Source organism: Saccopteryx bilineata, chromosome 5 (assembly GCF_036850765.1).
Source record: "Saccopteryx bilineata isolate mSacBil1 chromosome 5, mSacBil1_pri_phased_curated, whole genome shotgun sequence".
NCBI lineage: Eukaryota > Metazoa > Chordata > Mammalia > Chiroptera > Emballonuridae > Saccopteryx > Saccopteryx bilineata.
The window spans coordinates 252,738,585-252,763,066 of NC_089494.1; the positions used below are offsets into that span (position 1 = coordinate 252,738,585).

At 43.8% G+C, this 24,482-nt stretch overlaps 1 protein-coding gene across 4 annotated transcripts in view; it reads left to right on the forward strand.

The window, feature by feature from the left end:
• The window catches only part of KCNIP4 (potassium voltage-gated channel interacting protein 4), a 1,009,396-nt gene that overhangs the window by 808,392 nt on the left and 176,522 nt on the right, over positions 1 to 24,482 (forward strand). The window contains exon 1 of one of the 4 annotated variants that reach the window (XM_066280673.1): positions 17,460 to 17,845. The exons of the other annotated variants lie outside the window; for them this stretch is intronic. Within the exon in view, the coding sequence (XP_066136770.1) occupies positions 17,734 to 17,845 (112 nt within the window). The 5' untranslated portion in view covers positions 17,460 to 17,733. Of the gene's footprint in view, positions 1 to 17,459; positions 17,846 to 24,482 lie in introns of those variants that run through there. 4 annotated transcript variants of the gene reach the window in all.

Here is a 24,482-nt window from a genome sequence, read left to right on the forward strand (position 1 = left end):
GATAAAAAAAAACTCCAGTTTTCCTCTAAGATAACAATTTTTAACCAGTATGTCATGAGAATTTTTAAAACAGGCAGTACCTGACTATTTTGTCAGGGGCACTGACCTCTTTTCCCTTAAAGTTAGACTATTAAATACGAAAATGACAATGGGAAACACTACAATAGCAGCCCAATGTGAATGAATCAAAAATAGATCTATAATTTTTGTCAGATTGGCAAATTGCATCTTTTTTTTGGTGGCCACAGAATTTTAGTAATTAGTTGATAATGTGCCATGAGATGAAAAGGTTGAACACCCCTGCATTAGATAACAACATCATGAAATATTTTTTTTATAAATTGCACATGAAGAAATTGAAAATGTAACGAGCAACTAAAGCTCAAAAGAGCAGTTGAAGTGGTTAAAAAAAGTCATCAATTCTTTCTTTCTCCCACAGAGCCGAGGTCACTGAAGAGGTAGGAAACAGGAAAGGATGGCACTTGAAACCCCACTGTCGCTGGGAAGAGCTCTGGGGGCCGGGTGGAGAAGGTGAAGGGACTGAGAAGTCCAGATGGCAGTTACAGAATAGTCTCGGGATGTGAAGCACAGCACAGGGAATACAGTCAATACTACTGTAACAACTTTGTGTGGTACCACGTGGGCAATAGAAATGCCAGGGGAATACTTTTTAAGTATAAGACTGTCTAACCTCTATGTTGTACACCTGAACCTAATACAAAATCATATGGTGCCTGACCAGGCGGTGGCACAGTGATGGAGCATCGGACTGGGACACAGAGGACCTTGGTTCAAAACCCCAAGGTCGCTGGCTTGAGCGCGGGCTCATCTGGTTTGAGCAAGGCTCACCAGCTTGAGCCCAGGATTGCTGGCTCAAGCAAAGTGTCACTCAGTCTGCTGTAGCCTCCCGGTCAAGGCATACATGAGAAAGCAGTCAATGATCAACTAAGGTGCCGCAATGAAGAATTGATGCTTCTCATCTCTCTCCCTTCCTGTCTGTCTGTCCCTATCTGTCCCTTTTTCTATCTCTCTCTCTGTCACAATAATAATAATAATAATAATAATATTGAATGTCAACTTTCACTGAAAAAAAATTTAAAATAAAAAATTCATTTATTGACCTGGAAATGCTGAGGTCGCCGGTTCGAAACCCTGGGCTTGCCTGGTCAAGGCAAAAAAAAAAAAAAAAAAAAAAAAAAAAAAAAATTCATTTAAAATTATGGGAAAAAAAGAAATCTCATTGTCCTTAATTATGCAGAGCAATTCTGCTTGTTCAAACCCAAAACTTAGAGATCCTAATCAATCTTGGAACTCAAAAAAAAAAAAAAAGTTAAGAGTTCTTCATTTCAGGACCTTGAAATGCATATTGATGACATTATTTTTATCACTCAAACTTTATTTGAGCTTTAGTTTTTTTTTGTTACATTTTTTTTTTTTTTTTGTATTTTTCTGAAGCTGGAAACGGGGAGAGACAGTCAGACAGACTCCCGCATGCGCCAGACCGGGATCCACCCGACAGCCCATCAGGGGCAACGCTCTGCCCACCAGGGGGCGATGCTCTGCCCCTCCGGGGCGTCTCTCTGCTGCGACCAGAGCCACTCTAGCGCCTGGGGCAGAGGCCAAGGAGCCATCCCCAGCGCCCAGGCCATCTTTGCTCCAATGGAGCCTTGGCTGCAGGAGGGGAAGAAAGAGACAGAGAGGAAGGAGGGGGGGTGGAGAAGCAAATGGGCGCTTCTCCTATGTGCCCTGGCCGGGAATCAAACCCAGGTCCCCCGCACGCCAGGCCGATGCTCTACCGCTGAGCCAACCGGTCAGGGCCATTTTTGTTACATTTTTAATTTACTCATAAGCAGTTTATAAAAACAATTTTATATATGTAGTCTTTTCTCCTAGAGGAAAACTAGGATATTTTATATTACATTTATGTTTATATTTAAGTATTTAAAGGTGATGTATATATCAATTTGTATTAATTAAAGGGATGTGTGCTTATGGAGTGAGAATGTTTGTTGCTCTAAGTAGATATTTCTACAACATTCATCAACACCTACTCCATGCAACATCACCTCAGTGCTGGAGATAGTGAATGAAGCTGACAAAAATCCTGCCATATGACATTTATAGTCAAGGAAGAAAAACAAGATAAATAAAGAAAATATATAGCCTATATGATAAGGGTAATTGCTAAGAAGAATAAAAGAGTTTGGAAGAGGTAAAGAAGTGGGAATAGAAGAAACTAATTTGAATAATGAATCCTTCCAGGCTCACTAAGGTGACAATAATAAAATACTGACTTGACATTGCCAAAGTCATGTGGAAATATGGGTAAAGATTGATCCAGGTAGAGGAAACCATAAGTGCAAAGGCCCTGAGGCAGAAGCATACCTGGAATGATCAAGGCACATTGAAGAGACAGACAAGTGTGGATAGAGTGCATCAGTGGGGAGTAATGAGAAATTAGATGAAAAACTTAGAAAAGACTCATACCCCATTGAAAATGGGCTTTTTTACCTTACACTTTTGGGGAAAATTAGAGCTATTAGAAGCTATTAAGCAGAAGAATCACATGATTGGATCTGTGTTTTAAAAGGTTTACTGTGGCTGTATTTTCTATAGTACAGAAGACAGGAAGGCAAGAGCAGAACCTGAGAGATGGCTTAGGAACAGAAGTCAGAGAGGACAGTATGGTGGCTTGAATCAGAGGTGTGGCAGTGATGTGCTAAGAAATTCGTCAAATTATGGTTCGTCTTTAAGGAAGAGCCGAATGGATTTGCTGATGAGTTGTATGGTAACTAGAGAACCTCCCGCCTGCCATTTCAAGACTAGATGGCGGCATATTTCTACCTGGAGACTTGACCATTCCGAGGCAGGTGGAGGTGGGGAGGGACTCCTGAGCAAAAGCATTTGATTTTAAGTTGCCATAAACAGAGGTTCATGTGTCACTGACACTCAATTCCTTTTTACCCCATTCCTTAATAATGAGTGGTGCTCCAAAGGTAGGGACAAATGCACTGAGAAAATCAAGCTGCCCATTGCAGCGAATTCCAACTTGTAATGTGCGCGCCTTGTTTCTACCTTCTCTCTGACCAGGTGTGTTGTGCGGTCACTACACTTAGTGCTTCTTGTTCCACACCGACTCACGTCAATTTGTTAGTCCTTTACAATATAATTAAGGTTGCAGATAACCTCTAATTTCAACTAACGTGGGTCAATATCTTCTTCTGGAAACTTGAACGCCATCCAGGATGACGTTCTCCCACCAGCTTTCGTGGTTAATCAGTGTCAAGCAGCTGAAGATTCCACTGCTTCCGCGCCTCTCACGTCCTTCCATCCTTCAGCTAGCAGGCCACGTTCCTCATTTGCCTCTCACTGGGATTTCTGGAACAGACTCTTAATTAGTCTCCTCCCCTGTAGGTCAGCCACACGTACCTCCCAATCAGTTCTCCTCACAGTAGTAACAGTGATCTTTCTAAAGCACCAATTGGATGCTGTTGTTGTTCTGTTTACGTCCTTCACCGGATCCCCAGCCCTCTCCAGATAAAACAAACAAACAAACAAACATACAAACACACTCCTTTTAGCATGCTTAAAAGCCTTTGTGATCTGGGTCTTGCTTACCTTCGAAGCCTCATTTCTTGACCTCCATTTATTGCAGTCCAATCCGTCCACTCTATGCTCTTCCTGCCTCAGACTCGGGGCACTGAGCTCTTGGCTGTGCTTAAGATACTGAACCTCCTGTTCTCTCTTCCAGCAACACATTTTCCCCATCTTTGTCTTACCCTGCTTATTCTTAAAATCTCAGCTCAGATTTTTTTCCCCCCAGCAAACCTGTCTGGATTCAGGTGTGGGTTAAATATCCACCCATCCAAAAAGCTCCTGTGATGCTCTACCATTGGTCTCACGGCTGTGTTTAATAACTGCCTGCTTACTTCTCTGCATTCCCCATTGGACTGTCGGCTCCAAGAGAGAAGGACCAGCTCACCTGCACAGATGTTTCCCCCACACCTGTGTCGACGCTGGCCACGTAGGTGCAGCCTGGGAACTCAGTGGTACTTGTAGATCTCTCAGGGGTTGAATGAAATAGTGTAACAATCACATGAAAACCCCATGAAGTGTTACCTTTCCCCTTTCACCCTGCACCCCAGTCTTCTGCACATGTCCATACAAACTATAACCCACAGTGCACCCACAGACACACACACCTGCCCCTTCAACCAGGACCACAGTTTAACTTGGAGAATGGCCGGGCTGGGGTTTCTACATTTAACACTGTGGTCATCCTCTCCTGACAGCCCTTCCTTGTCTTAATCTGCCTCCCCCCAAAAGCATTACTAAAGTCACCTCACACCTCTCACCACCAGAGGCAGATTTAACGGTGGACTCACCGAGCGTGCCCTGGGCCCCTACTTCTGAACGGCCCCGTGATACCCCAACTTGACACTTTCTCCTAATGACACCAAGTTTGGTTTCATATGTGCACTTTTAACATTAATAGTACATGATATTTTTTATTTCTTTAAAAGTATGATTACCATGTATTTTTGTTTTCTCTCTCTCTCTCTCTCTCTCTCTCTCTCTTTTAAGGGGCCCAATATTTTCTTCTGTGCCGGGGGCCTCGACCGACCTTAACCCGCCTCTGCTCACCACACCGGCTCTAGCCCACTTGGTCCCTCTTATTCCTAAAATTCCTTGCCCTGCTTCTCTCTCTGAACACCTCTTCCCTGAATAGCTCGTTCACCTTTGACCCTTCAGCTATCACCTTCATCTGGATTAATCCCAGATGTTCAGCTCTAGCTCTGGCCTTTCACCCAAGGTCTAACTTTCTATGTTTTAGGTCCTCAACTCAGCGTCTCCTCTCGCGTTCCCTGCGGGGCTTGCTCAGACACAACTCTCAAACTCTCAGCTGCCTGCACCTCCCTACATGCCCCTCCTCCCACTCGCACCCAGGGTGCTGGGGCCGGGCCGTCTGGGCCACCAGAGTTTCCTCTCTCCTGGAAAGACCACAGACCATGGAGGGGTTCTCCTGGGTTCTCAGGTGACCTGCCTCCTGGCTATCACTGGTCGAACAGGGGCCTTTGCCTGACTCGGCGTGGGCCAAGCAGGATGGCCCTTTCTGGAGTTTGAAACTTGCAGATGGATAGATGGCCCGGTCAAGAGCACATCAGGATAAGCCATCCATCTCGTGGGCACCCCCCTCCAGCAGAGGTCTGCAAACTACTACTGCACACACTCAGTGCTACCTTCTTTCTGGTCCTTTCTGCATCTTGGTTACTCAGTTCTTTCATCAGATTCAGTAGCTATTCTTGTACCTTTTCAATGTATTTCTATCGCCTTTTTTATTTTTTCACTGGTGGTCAGAGGCAGTAAAATGCTGACCAGTGCATGCCCATTTTTCACAATTAGCTCAGATCACCTTCAGTGACTCCTGTCCTTAGTCTGTGCTGTACACTCCCCGCCAGGTTCACCCTGCATCTCTGCTGCTGTGAGTGACTGTCCCTTTCTGCCCACTACTATGGCCTCTGGGAAGACTCTGCAATAGCTGACTCACTGGCCTTCCTATCTCTGGTTTCTTCCCTCTTTCCTTTCATGGTGCTTTTGCTCTTATTGTTACCAAATGAAGCAAACAGGACATGGCTATGATCATGTCTCTCCACTGCTCCAAAACATTGGGTCCTCATCCAACATTCTTCTAGAGAGAGACCTGTACCTCCTCCTCATGTGCACTCCCCCACCCCAGTTCCCAGTCTAAGGGCTTCTCTCTCGAACCCACTCTAGTAGAAATTGAAGTTACTTGCTCATCTCTGATTATAACCATTGCTGGGCCAATTCATGTAGTTCAAATGCCTGCTGTAGAAAGAATCCTGTCACGTGCATTCATTCATTCATTCATTCATGGAGTAGCTATGAAAAGCACTGTTCTGGTGCTGGAGATTGTACGGCAAAATTAATAATGGGCCTTACTGGGAGTGTTGTATATAAGTGGAAAGAGATAGGAAATGAATAGACTAACAAACATGTAAAGAAAAATAAGTTCAGAGAGAACAGTGAATGTTGCAATGAAAATAAAGCAGCAATTTGATAGACTAATGGGCAGTGATGAGAGGAGACAGAATATTTCTGATAGGGTGACCAAGGGATCCCTCTCTGAGAAGTCAGCATCTGAGCCTAGAGCTGAGTGGTGAGGAGAAGCCAGAAATAAGAGCATTCCACCGAGGACAATCAAGAAGCCCAGCCTGACCAGGCGATGATGCAGTGGATAGAGCGTCGGACTGGGATGCTGAGGACCCAGGTTCGAGACCCCGAGGTCGCCAGCTTGAGTGCAGGCTCATCTGGTTTGAGCAAAAGCTCACCAGCTTGGACCCAAGGTCGCTGGCTCGAGCAAGGGGTTACTCAGTCTGCTGTAGCCCCACAGTCAAGGCACATATGAGAAACAGTCAATGAACAACTAAGGTGTCATAACGAAAAACTGATGATTGATGCTTCTCATCTCTCTCCATTCCTGAATGTCTGTCCCTATCTATCCCTCTTTTTGACTCTCTCTCTCTGTCTTTGTAAAGAAGAAGAAGAAGAAGAAGAAGAAGAAGAAGAAGAAGAAGAAGAAGAAGAAGAAGCAGCCGCCCAGGATTTAGGCAGGGATAATCTGGGTTTAATCAAAGAACTAAAAGACTATGTGGTTGGGGGGTGGGGGTGGGGTGGTTAGAGGATGAAAGGGGTCTCAGCTGAGATCAAAGAGAGGCCAGTGCTTGGTGAAGAGTTTGAATGTTGTCTCCACTGTAATAGACAACTGCTGGAAAGCCAGAAGCAGGGAAGTTATATAAAAAATATACCCTTTCATCTATAAAGATTAATGTAAATGAATTAAAGATTAGTATAAAGATTAATGCTGTGTAAAAAATCAGTCTGCAGAGGTGTGAGTGTGAAAGCAGGAAGTTAAGATGGGTGCATGTCAAATAGAGGTTTGGGTTGAGGGCTATGTTAGCAGAGTTAGTGAGAATTAGTCAGAGAGAGGTGATATTTTCAAAGTGGAGCCACTGGATTGGGTTGGATTGGGTTGGGTTGGATTGGATTGGATTGGACTGGATCGGGTTGAGGGGGTCTCACGTATTTTAACATATAGTAGACACATAACACATGTTAATAGATTCACTGAAAGAATGATCAAACCACTGTTCATGGTCAAATACATACTTGAAGCATTTCTGATGGACCTCAGCCCTCCTGCATCCCTCCCCCTCCCTCCTCTGAGCTCCCACCGCACTTTGAACACACTTTCTCATGCTCTTTCTTGCGTTTGGTGACTTGTGAATCTTCCTTCCTCCCCACCCCCCCGAGACTGAAAACAGGGTAGGTATCCCCCATAGTCCTTGCCTATTTTGCATGTCACACCATCAGTGTCAACTCTTTTGAAGAATGAATGAAGAAATGCACCAATGAAGCTGGATGTGAAGGTCACAGTCCTCAGATCAATAAACGATTATTATTAAGCTACAGCATCTGAAATCTAAGGGTCTTTGCAGAGAGACTGAACACTCTCGCAGCTCAGTTAGCTTGGGTCTGCCTTGCTTGGAAGCCCAGAACTTGAGGGACTGAGACCAGCTGTGTGTCACAGGGCCAAGCCCAGCAAGGGAGACGGCGTGAGGCTGGCTTTGTGAATGAGGGCAGGTTCTCATGGTCACACATGAGGATAGTGCTCCATGTCTTAACCATTTCGAATTGCGGTTTCTTCACTTATCGATTGTGTGTAATAATAGAAATACCTCAGGGATGGCTTGTGAAGAAATAACACTCCTTACTCTGGCCAACAGAGCGCTCGCTTTCTGTTCCACTATGCCCTACATGCTGCGGCTGTACTGTGCACTAACCCCTTTTGTTAATCCTGACAACAATAGGAGCGACACACTTTTATTATCCTCATTTTATACATGGCCGATGCAAAGCGCTCACCACAGCACTCGACACAGAAAAAGCCTTAAAATCCTAGGGAAGAAAAAAAACATCCAAAACTAGAAACGAAGACAGAATACGTGGTTCTAAAATCCAGGTTTGCTTCTGCTTTTGACTTTGGATAAAGCAAACTCTGATCACCTCTATTTTCTCACTTTTAAAATAAGCTGATAATAGTAAGTGTGAGTGTGGAAGGGCAAACACGTACAAAATGACACCAGAATCCTGGGTCAATGCAGGCATTTGGGAAGTGTCCACATCGACTTTTTTTTTTTTTTTTTTTTTTTACTTGAGTGTGTAAGAACCAGCCTATTTAAATGCAGTGTTTTTAGGCAAAAGCCCCTCATTTAACACAATTTTGTTACTGCCGTGAGCAGCCTTTCTGAAAATCATGATCTGTGACTTTCTCGTGTTCAGAGCATTGACAACTTTAACTAAGAACGAGAACCTTGGGGGCTGAAGATCTTAGTTCATGTCTAGTCTTATCCGTCCTAGAATACCTGGGCCAGTTAATGAGAGTGTGGGGTGTGAGCGTTTTCTCACTGCTTATGAAGCATCTCTTCCACCATTATATTTTGTGATCCTCCTGGAAATTCTGTAAAAAAGAAACATTATCCCAGCCTGTTTGCTCCAGGGTTCTATTTTCTATAACTACAAACTGAGTGCTGGGTTCACAAGAAACGGTTCCCGGCATCTAATTGCTTCTGACCGCTCAAATGAAAGCAGAATGCCCCTCAATCTCCTCATTAGCCTATGCCTTCTGAATTGTTTGGTGTTCCTTTTTAATATTTTTAAATGTACTTTCTCGGTAAAAATTGGAAGTTCAGAGATAAGAGGGCTAATTAAAATTGTCCTTTCCTTTTCAAAGATAAGGTCCTTTTTTCTGTATATTAAACAGCAACCAACTCATGCAAATATATTGCAGGTTGTTTGCTCCGGATGAGGTCCACTCCATCTTTGTGGGTTTCAGTTTAGGATTCGTTTTTTCTTTTCTTCTCGAAAAATGTATTTACTGTGAAAAGTAAATTGTATATTATGACTGTGTGGTAGACAGAATAATGTCCCCTTTCCAAAGACATTCACATCCTAATCTCCTGAACCTGTGGAAATGCTAGGTTACAATGGAATGAATAATTGAACTTGCTAATGGAGTTAAGGTTGCCAATTATCTGACCTTGAAGTGGGAAGATTATCCTGGATTATCCAGTTGGACTTTATATAATCACAAGGATAAGTGAAAGAGAAAGACCAAGTATCAGGGTCAGGATGATGATGCCCGAGAAAAACTCAACTGGCCACTGCTGGCGTTGGAGAAGGAGATGGCCACTGGCCAAGGAATGTGGGCAGGTTCTAGAACTGCAAAGGGCAAGAACACAGATTCTTTCCTCAACTTCCTAAAGGAGCACAACCTTGCTGACACCTTTGGGACCCATCCCAGTCTTCTGACCCCCAGAGATGTAAGATGATATATTTCTGTTGTTTTAAGCACCAGTTGTGTAGTAATTTGTTACAGCAGCAGTAGGAAACTAATACAACATTTCTACTATAGGACTGTAATGATAGGAAGCAAGAAATCTCTGGCTAAAACACTGATGGACTCTAAGTTCTGGGAAATCATTTAGAAATATAACTTTCAGAAATCAATCCCTTTCTAGCTTTCCAGACCTCTCTTTTTGGAGATCAAAGAAATGATCCCTGTGAGTGTGTGTGTGTGTGTGTGTGTGTGTGTGTGTGTGTGTTTTAAATAAAGGACCATTTAAATTTACAAAAACTGTTGTAGAGTCTGGTGCCTGAGAAATGTTTTAGGAGAGAGAGAACAAATAAACAAGGGGCTTTAGATGTGTTCTCAGAGAAGGACCTTGAGAACTCCACACATGTTCTTTCCATGTAGTCCCTACAACTCTTGATCCTACAAAACATGATCCAGATAATCATTTAGAGTCTTTGGAGATTTGGAATGCATTTAAGGTGAGGCCCGCCGAGCTCCCCCAAAGTGCTGCTGGGAGACAGGAAATGAGCCGTGCAGCCCTGAGAATGTCCGGGTCAATCTGTGGGAACTCTGTGCCAAAGAACTGAGAGAACCAAGCTTGTGAAGTGATATATCCATGGCAGCAGGGTCCTGCCCCCAGTGAGCCGGGAGGTGTCACAGACCTAGGAACAGACAGACATTGAAGGCAGGACCCTAGGACCAGCGACAGCCAGCACTACATCCAGGGGAATGCCATTCTTCATGCTTTTAAAACCACCTGCTCTGCTTCCAAGGTCATTTGCAGCTACTTCTGAGAAAGTAGAACTGAGGCGTTATTCTGCATCTCTAGTTAAAAGAACCCCAGAGACTGACGAATCGGGGAGGTGGGACTAATTCAGGGAGAAATAATCCCTTGCTCATCTCCTCTCTATAGTTTTTTAAAACCCTATTTTAGATCTCATCTTCCCTGCAGCCTCTGAGAATCCCACAGGCAGAAAACAGCTCTATATTCTTGAATCTATCACGGTGGCCGGCAGAGGATTGCCTGTCTCCCCCCCTCCATTTCTCACTTCCCCTTTCTTCCTTTCCCCTCTCTCTTCTTCCTTCAACTCTCCTCCTTCCTCCCACTTCTCTCCTGAGCCCCTCCCTCCCCGCATCTCATTTCCTGACCTTGCTCTTGGAAAGAAACCTTGACATTCCAGTAGAGGTTAAGGCCACACCATGGCTGCTACCTTTCAGGATACTATTTGCATTTTATACCTTGTTTCTCTTTGTTTAATGGGGCCACACTAAAAATAAACCAAACAAAACAAAAATACTGATCTTTACAAATACTTCCCCAGGGATGTAAGAACACCGGCTCTTGAGTGATAATTCTTCAAGTTAAATTCCAGTTCTCGGACTTCTAGCATGTAACTATCTTAGAGAAAAAACTTTTTCCCTACTCTCTTATGTTCGGTGACTGGGGCCTGCAAATTAGACTAACAAAAGTCAGATTAACAGGAGAAAAGATACACAATTTTGTGAATGTTTATGTGCATGGAAGTTTACAGAAAAGAAGGAAAATTCAAAGAAGCAAAGTATGGGGGTCTATATACCATGTTAAAAAAAAAGAATGAAAGTTTGAGTTTCAAGGTTTGATCAATTCTGAGGAAGTGACCAGGAACTGTACGGTAAACTAACGGAGGATAAGGGATGTTTTAATTGGTGTTGTTGATGCAGACTTATCTTGATTCCTGGCACAAGGTAGGGGGGTAAGGAAGCAGCTTCACAAGACGAAATTCAGGCTCTGCTGTTAGTTAGATAAGAGGAGAGCAGAGAACTCTTCCTTTGTCTGCCAATTTGCAATTGCCTTTAGCTCAATATAATCCTTATGCCAAAACGGCATATTTCAGAGTGGCCTGTACTGATCCCTTTACAGTGTTGGACGAGCTACTTAAGCTTTTGTTATTTCAGTGTCTTCATCTGTAAAAGGGGGTCAAAACTATTATATACCTTATCAGGATGTTGTGATGATTTAGTGAGATCATGTGTGTAAAGCATACAGTTTACTTTCTATTGCATACAGGGGCTTAAAAGTATTGTCATCCTAAGGATAATAGAATAAAGAAAGGGCTCGTCATTATTATTATTATCTTTCATACCCACTGCCGATGCCCAGCTCATTGGAGCAGCATGTGGCAGACAGTTTTCAGAGAGAGGACACACGAAAAGGGTCATGACATGAGAGTCCGAACTGTCTGTCATATTGAACTGGGGAAACCCAAAAAAGGCCAGGATAAGGAAACTAGAGTTCGTTTAAAAAAAGTCATAAATCATAGGGAAAGATTATAGTCTTATGAAAATTTTCTGGCTCTATTTCCAAATAATCTACTACGATCTTTATATTAAAATTACAATCTGCACATGCTTTGATCATAGAAGACATGAAAACTCTTTTCAAGATCCATCAGGTGAGATGTTGCTGGAAGTTTCCTAAAGTGGAAGGTATTCTTCTACCATCAGTCACATCATGGAGTCAGTAAGGCACCAAAACCAGAAAGGGAATGCTGAATTGTTTCATGGACAACCATATATGTATTTTAAAGAAATCCATTCCAGATGCATTTTCTTATCTTTCTGAATGAACCCTGAAGCTAAGTAAGGTAGCTTGACTCCTGTAGTGTTTGAGTGGAAAGATTGTCTAGGGAACATTTAGGAATCTTTCCAAATAATTGAGAAACTTGAGATACACAGTGATATACTTTAGGGTAGAGTAAGGGTCGGGGGTAGAAAAGAAGGCACCAGAGGGTGAGAAATTCTAAAAGTAGAAGAGACACCGAGGGTTACACACCAGCCTCGTCCACATTACTTGTTTTATCCTCTTCTCACTTATTTTTCAAACCTAGATTAGACTTCTTTTTTTCAATGGAAACTTCTAGAATCTAGATGATGCCAACCACATTGATGTCTTGCTTCTCTTAATTTCTATTGACTGAGAGTAGAAAATATTTCTTTTGGAGATTAATTTTTTAACTTCTTAAATTGTCATTCTGATTTCCCCTGTAGTTAACAATTCAGAACCAGTGAAGAACTGTTGTTCACTTCCCAAATCATTTGATTGACAAGTCAGTTCTCTTCTCTGTGCCTCATTTAAACATCTGTAAAAATGAAAAGATTGAGTTATTTCATTTTTAAATGATCTCTAAAGGTTTACACAAATATAAACTAGTAATCTTAAATTCAAATTTGACTTAACTAGTTACTGCATGCATTGTTGTTCTAGCTGTATTTCTGGGCAGATAATATCTAACTTTAATGGTTTTTTTCTAACTTTATTAGTGAATATGTTTAACATTTTAGAATAGTACCTGGCATTTATAAGTTTCTCCTGTATGTTAGCAGCTGTTATTTTTGAAGTAAATCAGATACAAATCCTGGGTGTGCCCCTTATTGAATGGGACTTTGTGAAAATAATTCAATCTCAACCATTCTTGGTTTTTATTTTTCTTTGAAGTAGGGATAATAACATCTACCTCTGGTTTGGGATGAGATTAAATGAGTTACACATAAAGTGCATAGAGTGGCTTAGAGTTAAGCGGGAAGGAGTTGTTAGTTTAGCCCTTTGGTATTCCTTTCCTTGGTACGAAAGACAAAACTTTGCTGGACATCCCTTACAACGTAATGAAACGTGTGGTCTTGGGAAGGAGGAGAGAGAGCAGGGGATATGTTAATGGGGGGTCGGCAATGGGAGCTTGCAAGTTGCTGCAACAAAACGATAGAGCACAATGGAATTATCTTTTTTAAATAATATGCAGCCAACTATTCTGCCCCAAAATGCCCCTAGAAAAAGCACTCTTCCTCAGGTTTTACCCAGTTCCTAAATTTGCCGGATGCAGTATGAAACTCTTTTTCTTCTTCTTTTTCAAGTAAGAGGAAAGAAGATAGAGAGACGACTCCTTCATGTGTCCCAGTTGGGATCCATCCAGCAACCCCCATCTGAGGCTGATGTTCTACGCATCTGGGACCATGCTCCAAACTGAGCTATTTTTAGCACCTGAGGCAGTGGCTCCAGGGGCCATCCTTAGCACCTGAGGCCAAAGTGCTCAAACCAATTGAGCCATGGCTGTGGAAGGGGAAGAAAGAGGGATGGGGGGTAGGTGGGAAAGCAGATGGTAGCTTCTTCTGTGTGCCTTAATCAGGAATCATACCTGGGATATCACATGTCAGGTCACGCCTTCCAATTAAAACAACATGCCAGGGCCAATACAAAACTCTTTGATGGTACTATTACCTAACAAAATCCTGCTTTGGGGACTACATGTAAAAGAGCCTGTGGTATCCTTTGAGAACCAGGAGATCCTATCAATGGAAACAACAGAAAGAGCTAGAAAAACCAGGGGTAAAGGATGCTAAATAGATAGGGAGGTGCTAGGCCACAAAGACTCTCAGCTGGGGGGTCTGACACTAATGCCTTCTTGAAGAGAAGTCCTGCCTAGAATCAACAAAGTCCTATTTGTGGAAATTCATGTGAATTTCAAAAATGGTTAGGATTTCTTCCCTGGAAAATGGGGGTAGCAATTTTAAAATACTTTTCCTAACTCTAAATCAAGAGATCAATTGGAAAGTATTTGCTGAAATCTGTTGAAGGGTATTAAGGAGAAGAATAATTTTGGGACTCAGACAAAGGAATGTTTGGATTCAGGAACTATGACTTTGTAGCCATGTGACCTTGGTCAAGTCACTTAATTCCATACCTTATTTTTTTCCAACTATAAGATGATATTGTACAAGATTAAAAGAGACAGTTACAGTTGACTTGACCTAATTTCTGTAACTTTCTTAACCTTCTTTTTTTTAATTTTATTATTATTTTTATTTAAACAATTAATTTTAACAAGGTGCAATTGATCAATTAGAGTACATAGATCCAGAGAAAACATTTCCAGGTCATTTTGACTTTTGATTATGTTGTATACCCATCACCCAAAGTCAAATTGTCTTCTGTCACCTTCTATCTGGTTTTCTTTGTGCCCCTCCCCTCCCCCACCCCCTTCCTCTTCTCCCTTCCCCACCCCCTGGTAACCCTCACACTCTTTTTTTTTTTTTTTTTTTATAACTTTTTTTTTTTTTTTAAGTCTTCTATTTATTTATTTATTTTTTCAGAGACAGAGCGAGAGTCAGAGGGATAGACAGGGACAGACAGACAGGAATGGAGACAGATGAGAAGCATCAATCATTAGTTTTTCGTTGCGACTTCTTAGTTGTTCATTGATTGCTTTCTCATATGTGCCTTGACTGCGGGCCTTCAGCAGACTGAGTAACCCCTTGCTGGAGCCAGCGACACTGGGTCCAAGCTGGTGAGTTTTTGCTCAAGCCAGATGAGCCCATGCTCAAGCTGGCGACCTCGGGGTCTCGAACCTGGTCTTTCAACATCCCAGTCCAACGCTCTATCCACTGCGCCACCGCCTGGTCAGGCCCTCACACTCTTGTCCATGTCCATGAGTCTCAATTTTGTGTCCCACCTATGTATGGAATCATACAGTTCTTCGTTTTTTCTATTGTGACTTCCTTTTTAACTTTGACTTCCTGTAGCGTTATGCTGACAGGAATTTCAAAGAATGGTTACGTTAGATATGTGTTTTACAATCCACTCCTGAGAACTGCTTTCCCTTTGCTGGCTTGCTGACACGACTGTACAGCTACTGAGATGGGCAGGTGGTAGGGTGGATTGATACAAAGATATCTCCCGTAAACATATTATCCAAAATTAAAAACACCATTACAAGAGCCGTCTTAGTGGCCAAAGTGTATTTCTGGTGTCCAGTGGGGGGAAAAATTGCCTGTAGGCTGGGTTGTTGAGAAAGTCTTCATGGGGAGAAGACAAGAGCTAGACCTGGGAGCGGCTAGAAGTGTCAGGACCAGGGAAGGGCAAAGTCACCACTCATCGCAGCCCAGCAAAGCCTCCAAAAGGTGGGCCATAATCCCACCACTAGCGTGTGCTGAGCAGTGGGACCCCGGGGCTGGGCTCAGTCCTCCATGTCTTAGAGTTAAGTGTCACATCCGCCATGAGAAGGAGGCAGTCACATTCTCATCTTGAACTTGGAAAACTGAGACTCAGAAATGGAGTGGTTTCTCCAGGGTCACACAGCAAGCAAGTGACAGACCCAGGATTTAACCCAGGTCTACTTACCCCAAAGCTTGTGTGTGAAACACAACTTCTAATAATGATCCGCCATTAGTGACGGTCCCTTCCCCCATAAAGTCTTTTCCTGTGGCCACCACCCACCTTTCCCCAGGTAGAACGGGCTCTCCCTCCTTGTGCCCCACTGTTCCTGGTAAAGCCTCATCTTCAATGGCAGATGCATTTATGACCGCAAAAATTCAACATGGTCATAACCTACCCTCCTAACCAATAAGCCCCAGAGGATAGGTTTGGGAGTTATCTGCTGTTTGTCATTCACGTGCCATTCATAGCTCATGATAATAGCTTAATAAACATTAATGAATAGCCAAATGAATAAATAGATGCCGATTGTCGACTACGTGGTGCCTATGCCCACAGCTTCGGCAAGTAAGTTAACCTCCTTATATTGGTTTCCTCTCCTATAAAATGAGCTGTGGCAGTGACTGAATTGTTGATAAATTGCTCTAATATGGGTGGGCACATAGTCAATGCTCAATAAATACTAACTATTATTATGAACATATTGAAGTTCCAAAATTTCCTTTAAATGAAGAAATTTAAAAAAAAAAACACTGAAGTATTATAATTGCAAGTTCACAGACTAAAAACTGTTTTCAGAGAGGTTAAGTATCCCACAGAAAATTACACAGCAAGGAAATAGCAAAACCAGGAAATGCCCCCTGGGGTCTAAGACATTCATAAGTACTATGTTTTTTGTTTCCTTTTTTCCTTTTTTTTAATTGAGTGATTGATTTTAGAGAGACAAAGGGGAAGTGACAAAGAGAGAGAGAAGCATTCACTTATTTGTTCCACTTAGTTGTGCATTCATTGATTGCTTTCTGTATGTGCCCTGACCCAGGATCAAACCCACAACCTTGTGTCAGGAAGACACTCTAACCGACTGAGCACCCAGCCAGGGTGTAAGTCCTGTGTTTCATAGTCAGTTCCAGGGGCTAAAAATGTTTCGCCTGCAGGGTGCCCATTGACTCTTCAGCGCTACTAAGGGGCTGGGCTTCGGCAGAGCAGAGGAAAACGGCAGCGTGATGAAGCCGATGTGACCCTGGCACAGCCCAGAGGCCACGACCGTGCCGGGCTGCTTGCCTGGTTGGGAATCAAGTATGCCATGGGGTCCTTTGGGACAGCCAACCCACGCCTCCCTGGCAAGAATCACCTAGTTTCTTGTTTAAGAACACAAACTTCAAAATCCTCTGAATCAGACTCTAAGAGAATGTTTTTAACAAGCACCCGGGGTGATTTTCATCATCAGGGTAGTTTGTGAAACTTTGCTTTGGAGACAGGCTGAAGCAAGACTTTAAAGGATGCTTGTGGTACTCCCCCTCCAGGGGGCGGTTACTGAACATCAGTGTTCCGACAGGGCTCGGCTCTACCCCCGCCCTCCACCCGTGCCTGCTTGGAAATATAAGGACTTAATCAATCTCCCCATGTGTCAGCCAGGACCAGCACAGTCCCAGGGAAGTAGCAGGTGGGGGGCGGCGTGGATGCTTTCCTTGGACAAAGCCACTGAATCATGGATCTTTCGTTTCTGTACTTTTCTCCCTAGAAAAGCTGCCTACGGGCTTCCACGGGAGCTTTCTGAAAAAGGTTGTAGTCACCAGCCAGTGAAACTGATTTTTCTCTTAGCATCCCGAGAGGGGGGCTGAGCTGTCTCGAAGAGCAAGCGCTGGGGAGAGAGCGCAGCTGCTGTGGCAGAAAGGGGCCCTTCGCAAGCTTCCCAGGCAGCAAACTAGAGCGCAGACAGCCCTGCCCAGCCCCGTGGCGTGTCTTCTGTGTGGAGTGCCGCTGCTCTCCCAGGCAAGTTTCCCGGGAGTGTCCCTGCTCTCCACCCACACAGCCAAGTCTCCAGTTCTCCAACAGATGTCTCTTGCAGCTCTGAAGTCCAAGTACTGGCTGGCTGCAGAGCAGAGGTTGGGGGACCCCAGCAGGCAAATGCCAGCATCAGCATGAGAGGCTGGACTTCAGCCCAGGTCGGTCCTCACGCCGGGGGGCCGCTTCTTGGCCCGGTGCATCTGAGAGGAGCTGCTCACTTTCCCCCCTCAGGAGTCTTTGTTCTAAGCCAGAGACTGCTCGGATTCACGCATTAACTCCCTCCACTCCAAAGGGGTCCGGAGGCTGGGATGCTCTGGCCGCTTGAAGGATGTTGACTCTCGAGTGGGAGTCCGAAGGACTGCAAACAGTGGGTATTGTTGTGATTATATGTGCATCTCTGAAGCTGCTCCATTTGCTGGGACTGATTGATTTTTCGGAAGGTAAAGTGGTCGCTCCTAGTGTGTGCCCGTTGGTTGGGTCTGGTTCAGAACTGGATGCAGGTGCTGCAGAAGTTGAGGCTTAATAACCAATATGAAAGTTTTAAAATATGCATGCTTGCCCCGGAGCAGCCTAGCACTGGAACAATTCGCTTCTGTTCACCCAGAGAGTTGACACTGGGAGGGAAGGGGGTTTGTTTGTACCATTATCTTTCTATTTGAAACCTATTTGAGTGTAGGGTGAGGTTGTGGGTTAAGTGTATTTTCCAAGGTGGGGAAGCGAAGACTCCCTACTCTGGGGGCTAATACAGGTTGTTGTTTGTTTCTCATGTTCATGGTGGCTACCACTCTTTAAAGTCATTAGTAATTCCACCATCTGGAGCAGTACCCTAGTTTGAGAGTGAAATATCCGCCTGTGCCTCATTAGTTAAGAGGTGTGGGGTGGAGCTGGCTTGTAGATGATACTACAAAATGGGTAAGCTTTTGATTTAAAATTGAATGCTTGGCAAAGATGTGGTTTGGATGCTTAAAATTTGCAAAAGTGTTCCATTTATATATCCCAGTGAGCCAGTTGGCTGACTTGTCTGGGAACAATACACACAGGACAGCATTGTTGCTACCAATAAATATTTTATCCACCTGAAATTAATTTTACTAGCAAAACCCATTTTACTATTCAAAGATGAGATAGTAAAAAAAAAGAAAAGTTGATTCACTTGGCTTTAACAATTTGTGCCTGTTTGTGTGGACACACAGAGGTATTTTTTCCATGAAATAATATTTTTGCTGGAGTAACATTCTTTGAGTCATTTTAGCTTCTCTCATTTCATGTCAATTTTATGTCCAAGTTCCCCATTCTTCTCAAGTGAAAGAGTGGAGTTCTTGAGACACTTTCTAAGATTCCTTCCCAGGAAGGGTGTGATCTTCTATTGCCAAGTTATTTGTGAATATTCACTTCTCACATTGCGTGTCATGTTGGAAGTGGATGGAAATATTTAAGCCTGCTTGTGCTCTAGTCTTTCTAACTAAGGCCTGATAGCTAAGATGACATCATCCCAAACCATATCCAGGATACAGGTTATTTCTGGTGATATGTTAATAATGATCAATGTATCTTATTTGCAAAAGTCCTTTTATCCTCCCTACAAAGTGGATTCATTAGGTTCTAACTGTTTAGACCCATCGAAGAGCATAAGTTCTCGTGTAATTTCTTTTGAGCATTCTCTGACAAATTCTGTTCAAGCATCCATGAGACTATTGTAAGGGCATTTAAAAAGCCTCAGAAGTTCATTTTCTCCTTGTCTCCTGTTATACCGTGATTTTATTCAAGCCCTGGAAGGAGAGCAATGTGTAACACACTTCTCCAAGTGCTACACAATCAGCTGCACTATTTTGAGATTTCTGCCTGAATGCGCTAATGTTGGTGTTGTCATAAAATATAGATAAGAGTAACTTCAGCTTCTAGGATTGGGACAATTTGCTTTTATTGATATTTCATCTTGCTACCATATTATTTTCTGTCTTCTGGACTCGGTTAAGTCATAGCCCCCAACCTGAGTGCACTCCACCCAGGGCGGCTTGGGTCGGAGCCAGACGCAGTGGCCTGGACGGGAGGCCCGTGGGGAGGCACTGGAGGAAGGGAACTAACTGCACAGCGCTGTGGGGTGGCGTGCAGTTCTTTATCGCCGGTGCTGATGATGTAGAGACTTACAGTCAAATGCCCTAAATGTGAGACCCCTGCCATGGCCTCAGCTTCTCCATTTGAAGTCCTGTTTTATGTCACATAGAGTTGAAAATTTTCAAATGCAAATTTCCAATGTGAGTTCCAACAATATAAAAAGTGGCCTTCCCTAACGAGAGTCACAGAATTGTGAGCTGGTCTGAAACATCTCTCTTGGGCTGGATATCTGTATTCATATCCAAACAATAGCCATATTCATGTATGAACCTATGTTTCTGTGTACACATGCACCCATATGTATATAGATGTATCTATATATTTATAGATATTAAGCAAAGTGTCCAGAAAGTGTGGCCAACTAGGCTCAATATATGAGCCTTGATTAGGCTAAACCACAAGGAAACAGGTTACTACAGTATTTGAGGTATGACCCATATTTACTTGATAAATGAGTATTATTTTTGTTGTGAAATGCATGTTAAAAAATGGTGGTCTAGTCCACCTTTCTTATTTGACGTAGGAGATAACTGCAACCTAGACAGGTTAACTGAGTTACCAGAAGGCAAACTAACTGGGAGCAGAGACAGGATATATATATATATATATATATATATATATATATATATATATATATATATATATATTTGAAGGCAATACATTCATAGGAAATAAGATCACACGATTGCCGCTTAATTTCTCCTCCAACTCTTTGACCCCAGTCCACGGGTGGAGCCAACCATGGTGTGTAAGCAAGCTAAGTCAGGTCACCAGATCACCAGCTGTTATCAAAGAGGCGAGATTAGAACCAAAGCAGGCCAGCTGGTCTTCTGACACCCTTTTCTTTAAGGCACACTGAATTTTGACCATTTGTGACTCATGTTTAATGAATGGCTAGTCCAAGCAGAATCCAGTAATGAGACCAATAAGATTCTGGCCTATGCCCCTGTCTGTATTTTCTCAATCTGTGGCAATGTACAAGCAGAAACAGAACTTAGGCTTTTTGATCACCAGCCAAGTGGAGGAATGAGAAAAAAAGGCAGCTGAAGAGCAAGCCACAAAACATTAGATTATCGGGTCCTTCATCCTTCCTACCTGTGAAGGATGAGAGCCATCCCAATGTCGATTGCTAAGCTTTTCCCTGAGACTACACTGCCTGCAAAATATGGCTCAGAAAAGGCCAGGAAATCAGTCATTTCTTTTGGTTGGAACAGTGAGGATGATGAGGCCCAGAGAGGAAAACTGTGCCGCTTTTTGGCAACACTGAACTTGTGTCCTGTCGTCAGGAAGCAATGGTTCTTCACTGGTGCCACTGTAGAGTACTTTGTCCAGTGCGGCTCTGTGATGGATTCACCTGGAAAATACTTGTAAATCTGTCTGAATGAAAGGGTCCATGTTAGTGTTGGGAGAAAGCATAGTTTACCTTAGTCTTATTACCTACAATGGCTAGTGAGAATTAGGTGTGGATAGAAAAGAGTTAAGAGAAACATCTCTGCTTTTCCCTAAATTAGATTCTAATTTTGATAAAGCCCTATTTAAAAAATAATTCTCTTCCAATTGAAATTCAAGGTTTAAGAAGCAAAAGCAATTTATAAAAGGATTAAAATGACTAATGGGGTTTTAATATAATGATTAGAGGTTTTACACAAATCCACTTATTCATGAGGGGGACAGGAAGAATACTCACAAGATTAATCTCATTATTTCATAGTTTAGCACGTCCTATATGTCTTATTGAATTCTTAATACGTGCAGGGTTCTCTAGTAGGCATAGCCTGAGGGAGTTGCAAGATGACTATTAAAGGAATGTTCCTTCAGTAGGCTTCCATTCTATTAGTAAGGGAGACTAATTACCAAATAAGACAAAAGGAATAAGTGTTGGGCATAAGCCTGAGAAATGGTCTGTAGAGCCCAGATGGAGTGGTGCATTCTGGGAAGGGTTCAAGGGGAGGTTTGATGGAGAAGAAATGGTTATACAGGACATTGCAGTGTGTGAAGACTTCCTGAAGTGGACAAAGGAGAAAGGACATTTCAGGTTAAACAGAGAGCTTGAGTTGTGACCTGAAGCACAGTCAGGAGGTGGCTCTTATCAATAAGAGCAGTGGCTTGTAGCACAGGAGAGTGGAAACATTGACATGGCAGAGGCAGTGAAAGCTGTTACTCAGGATGCAACGTGGCGGACCAGTGTTTCAAGTGGGTCAGCCGGGGAGTGTGTGACGGAGGTTCAGAGGGAAGAGATGGGCAGCAGAGGATCCCGTTGTACTTCTGGGGCAGTTCAGGTGAGAGACAGCAAGGGCAAAAACCCAGAGATGAGCCTTCTCCATAAAGTACTTAGTGTAAACGGTCCATAGCCGGGTTTCCCAGAAACTCATCTTTAACGGAATATCCTTGGTCTGCACCTGTCCTAAAACGGTATGCTTGTGTTTTATTTTAGGGCAGCATTCTTTGACTCTGAAAGAAAGAAATGTGGGGCACCCAGAGGGTGGAGCTATAGATGCGGAAGCTTCATTTGTGGGGGGAGCTTTAAAAGTCTGATGGATATAGCTCACATCTTACAAGGTCTTCAGTTATTCTGAACTTCTTTTGGGAAATTTTATACACAAAAATTATAGAGACTAGAGCAATGAGCTTCCATGTACCCATCATCCAGCTTCAGTAATTCCCAATAGTTTGCCCCTTGTGCTTCATCAGTGGCTTGCATTTACCTTTTTTATTTTTAAGTGAAAGGAGGGGAGACAGAAAGACAGACTCCCACATGCACCCAGACTGGGATCCACATGACAACCCTCATCTGGGGCCAATACTCAAATCAGCTGAGCTATCCTTAGCGCCCGGGATCAATGCTCGAACCAGTTGAGCTACTGGCTCTGGGAGGGGAAGAGGGAGAGAAGGGGGAGAGGGAAGGGAAGAGAAGCAGATGGTCGCTTCTCATGAGTGCCCTGCCTAGGGATGGGACCCAGGAGGATATCCACACTCTGGGTTGATGCTCTATCCACTGAGTCAACTAACCAGGGCTGTTGGCTTGCATTTAAAAGTAGTGCCCTAGGCTCTGGCCGGTTGGCTCAGCGGTAGAGCGTCGGCCTAGCGTGCGGAGGACCCGGGTTCGATTCCCGGCCAGGGCACACAGGAGAAGCGCCCATTTTCTTCTCCACCCCTCCGCCGCACTTTCCTCTCTGTCTCTCTCTTCCCATCCCGCAGCCAAGGTTTCATTGGAGCAAGGATGGCCCGGGTGCTGGGGATGGCTCCTTGGCCTCTGCCCCAGGCGCTAGAGTGGCTCTGGTCGCAACATGGCGACTCCCAGGATGGGCAGAGTGTCGCCCCTGGTGGGCGTGCCGGGTGGATCCCGGTTGGGTGCATGCGGGAGTCTGTCTGACTGTCTCTCCCTGTTTCCAGCTTCAGAAAAATGAAAAGAAAAATAAATAAATAAAAAAAATAAATAAAAGTAGTGCCCTAGCCTGGTAGCTCAGTTAGATAAGAGTATTATCCCAATGCACCAAGGTGGCAGGTGTGATCCCTGGTCAAAGCACATACAAGAATCAACCAATGGATACACACTAAGTGGAACAACAAATCAATGCTTCTCTCTGTTTCTCTCTAATTAATTAATTAAAAAAATAAAAATAGTTTTATCTGATCTAAAATATGCCATGCACTCTACTAGGCCCAGGATACAAAGATGAATTGAAGATGGCCACTACTTTCAAGGAACTCTCAGTTGTATAAAGTGATGAAGAATATAAACAAAGGAAGAAAATGCATTACAGTTTGGTAGACAGAGCTATACAATTCTGCCTAAGATAAGAAGAAAATTGAAAAGAAATTAAGTCCAAGAGGAAGAGATAAAAAAATGATCAGAAATGACTCCCGGGAGGAGGTGACTTCTAAGCTGGGTTTTTATGGATGAAGAGAAGTTCATCACATTCAGATGACAGAAAGGCGCTGGTGCAAGTTCCACAAGGGGATGTGGTACGCAATGTGGAATCCCAGGAAGCACCAAGGGAGTGGAAAGGGGAAGTGCCCAGTTTGATTCCTTCCCCGGGACTAGAGAATTCACCCTGCTGCCTAGCGCAATGCTCGGTGTGTGGAAGATCCTGAGGAGATGATGGCGTGGGCATCCGCTGCCCTCGTGCAGTAGGGAGCTGGTGCACTTCTACAGCCGCAGAATTGAAGGGCTCCCGTGCTCAGTTTGATTCCTTCCCCTGGACTATAGAATTCACCCTGCTGCCTAGCGCAATGCTCGGTGTGTGGAAGATCCTGAGGAGACGATGGCGTGGGCATCCGCTGCCCTCGTGCAGCAGGGAGCCGGTGCACCTCTACAGCCGCAGAACTGAAGGGCTCCCGTGCCCAGTTTGATTCCTTCCCCGGGACTATAGAATTCACCCTGCTGCCTAGCGCAATGCTCGGTGTGTGGAAGATCCTGAGGAGACGATGGCGTGGGCATCCGCTGCCCTCGTGCAGCAGGGAGCCGGTGCACCTCTATAGCCGCAGAACTGAAGGGCTCCCGTGCCTCTTTCGAGTCTCCACGGCGGCCTGGAACTGTTGATTAGTTCATTATGATTTCTTTTATTCTTTTTATTTTTCCTACTAGTAAGATTTCCCATCAAAATTAGTTACCCAGCCTCCAAAGGCAGCAGGGACAGCTTTCCACTACAACCCCGTGGCCCTGGGAAATGATTTCAAATGAGACACCCAGCAGGGAGGTGAAACAGCCCAGCTTAAATGAACTCTGATTTGGCTGGGAAAGTAGCCCTTTCCATTTCCTACCTAGAAAAAAATAAATAAAACACTAAAACGAACCTTCGATTTCTAACTGGCACTGAACTAGCGGGTGTGATGCACCTGCTTTATGAAGGGGAGTAGCGGACGTGAGGGCATTTCACTATCCTGAAGATGTGTCGTGGGGGTGGTGAACACAGTGCCAGGTATAGATGATGTATTATAGAATTGTACACCAGAAACCCG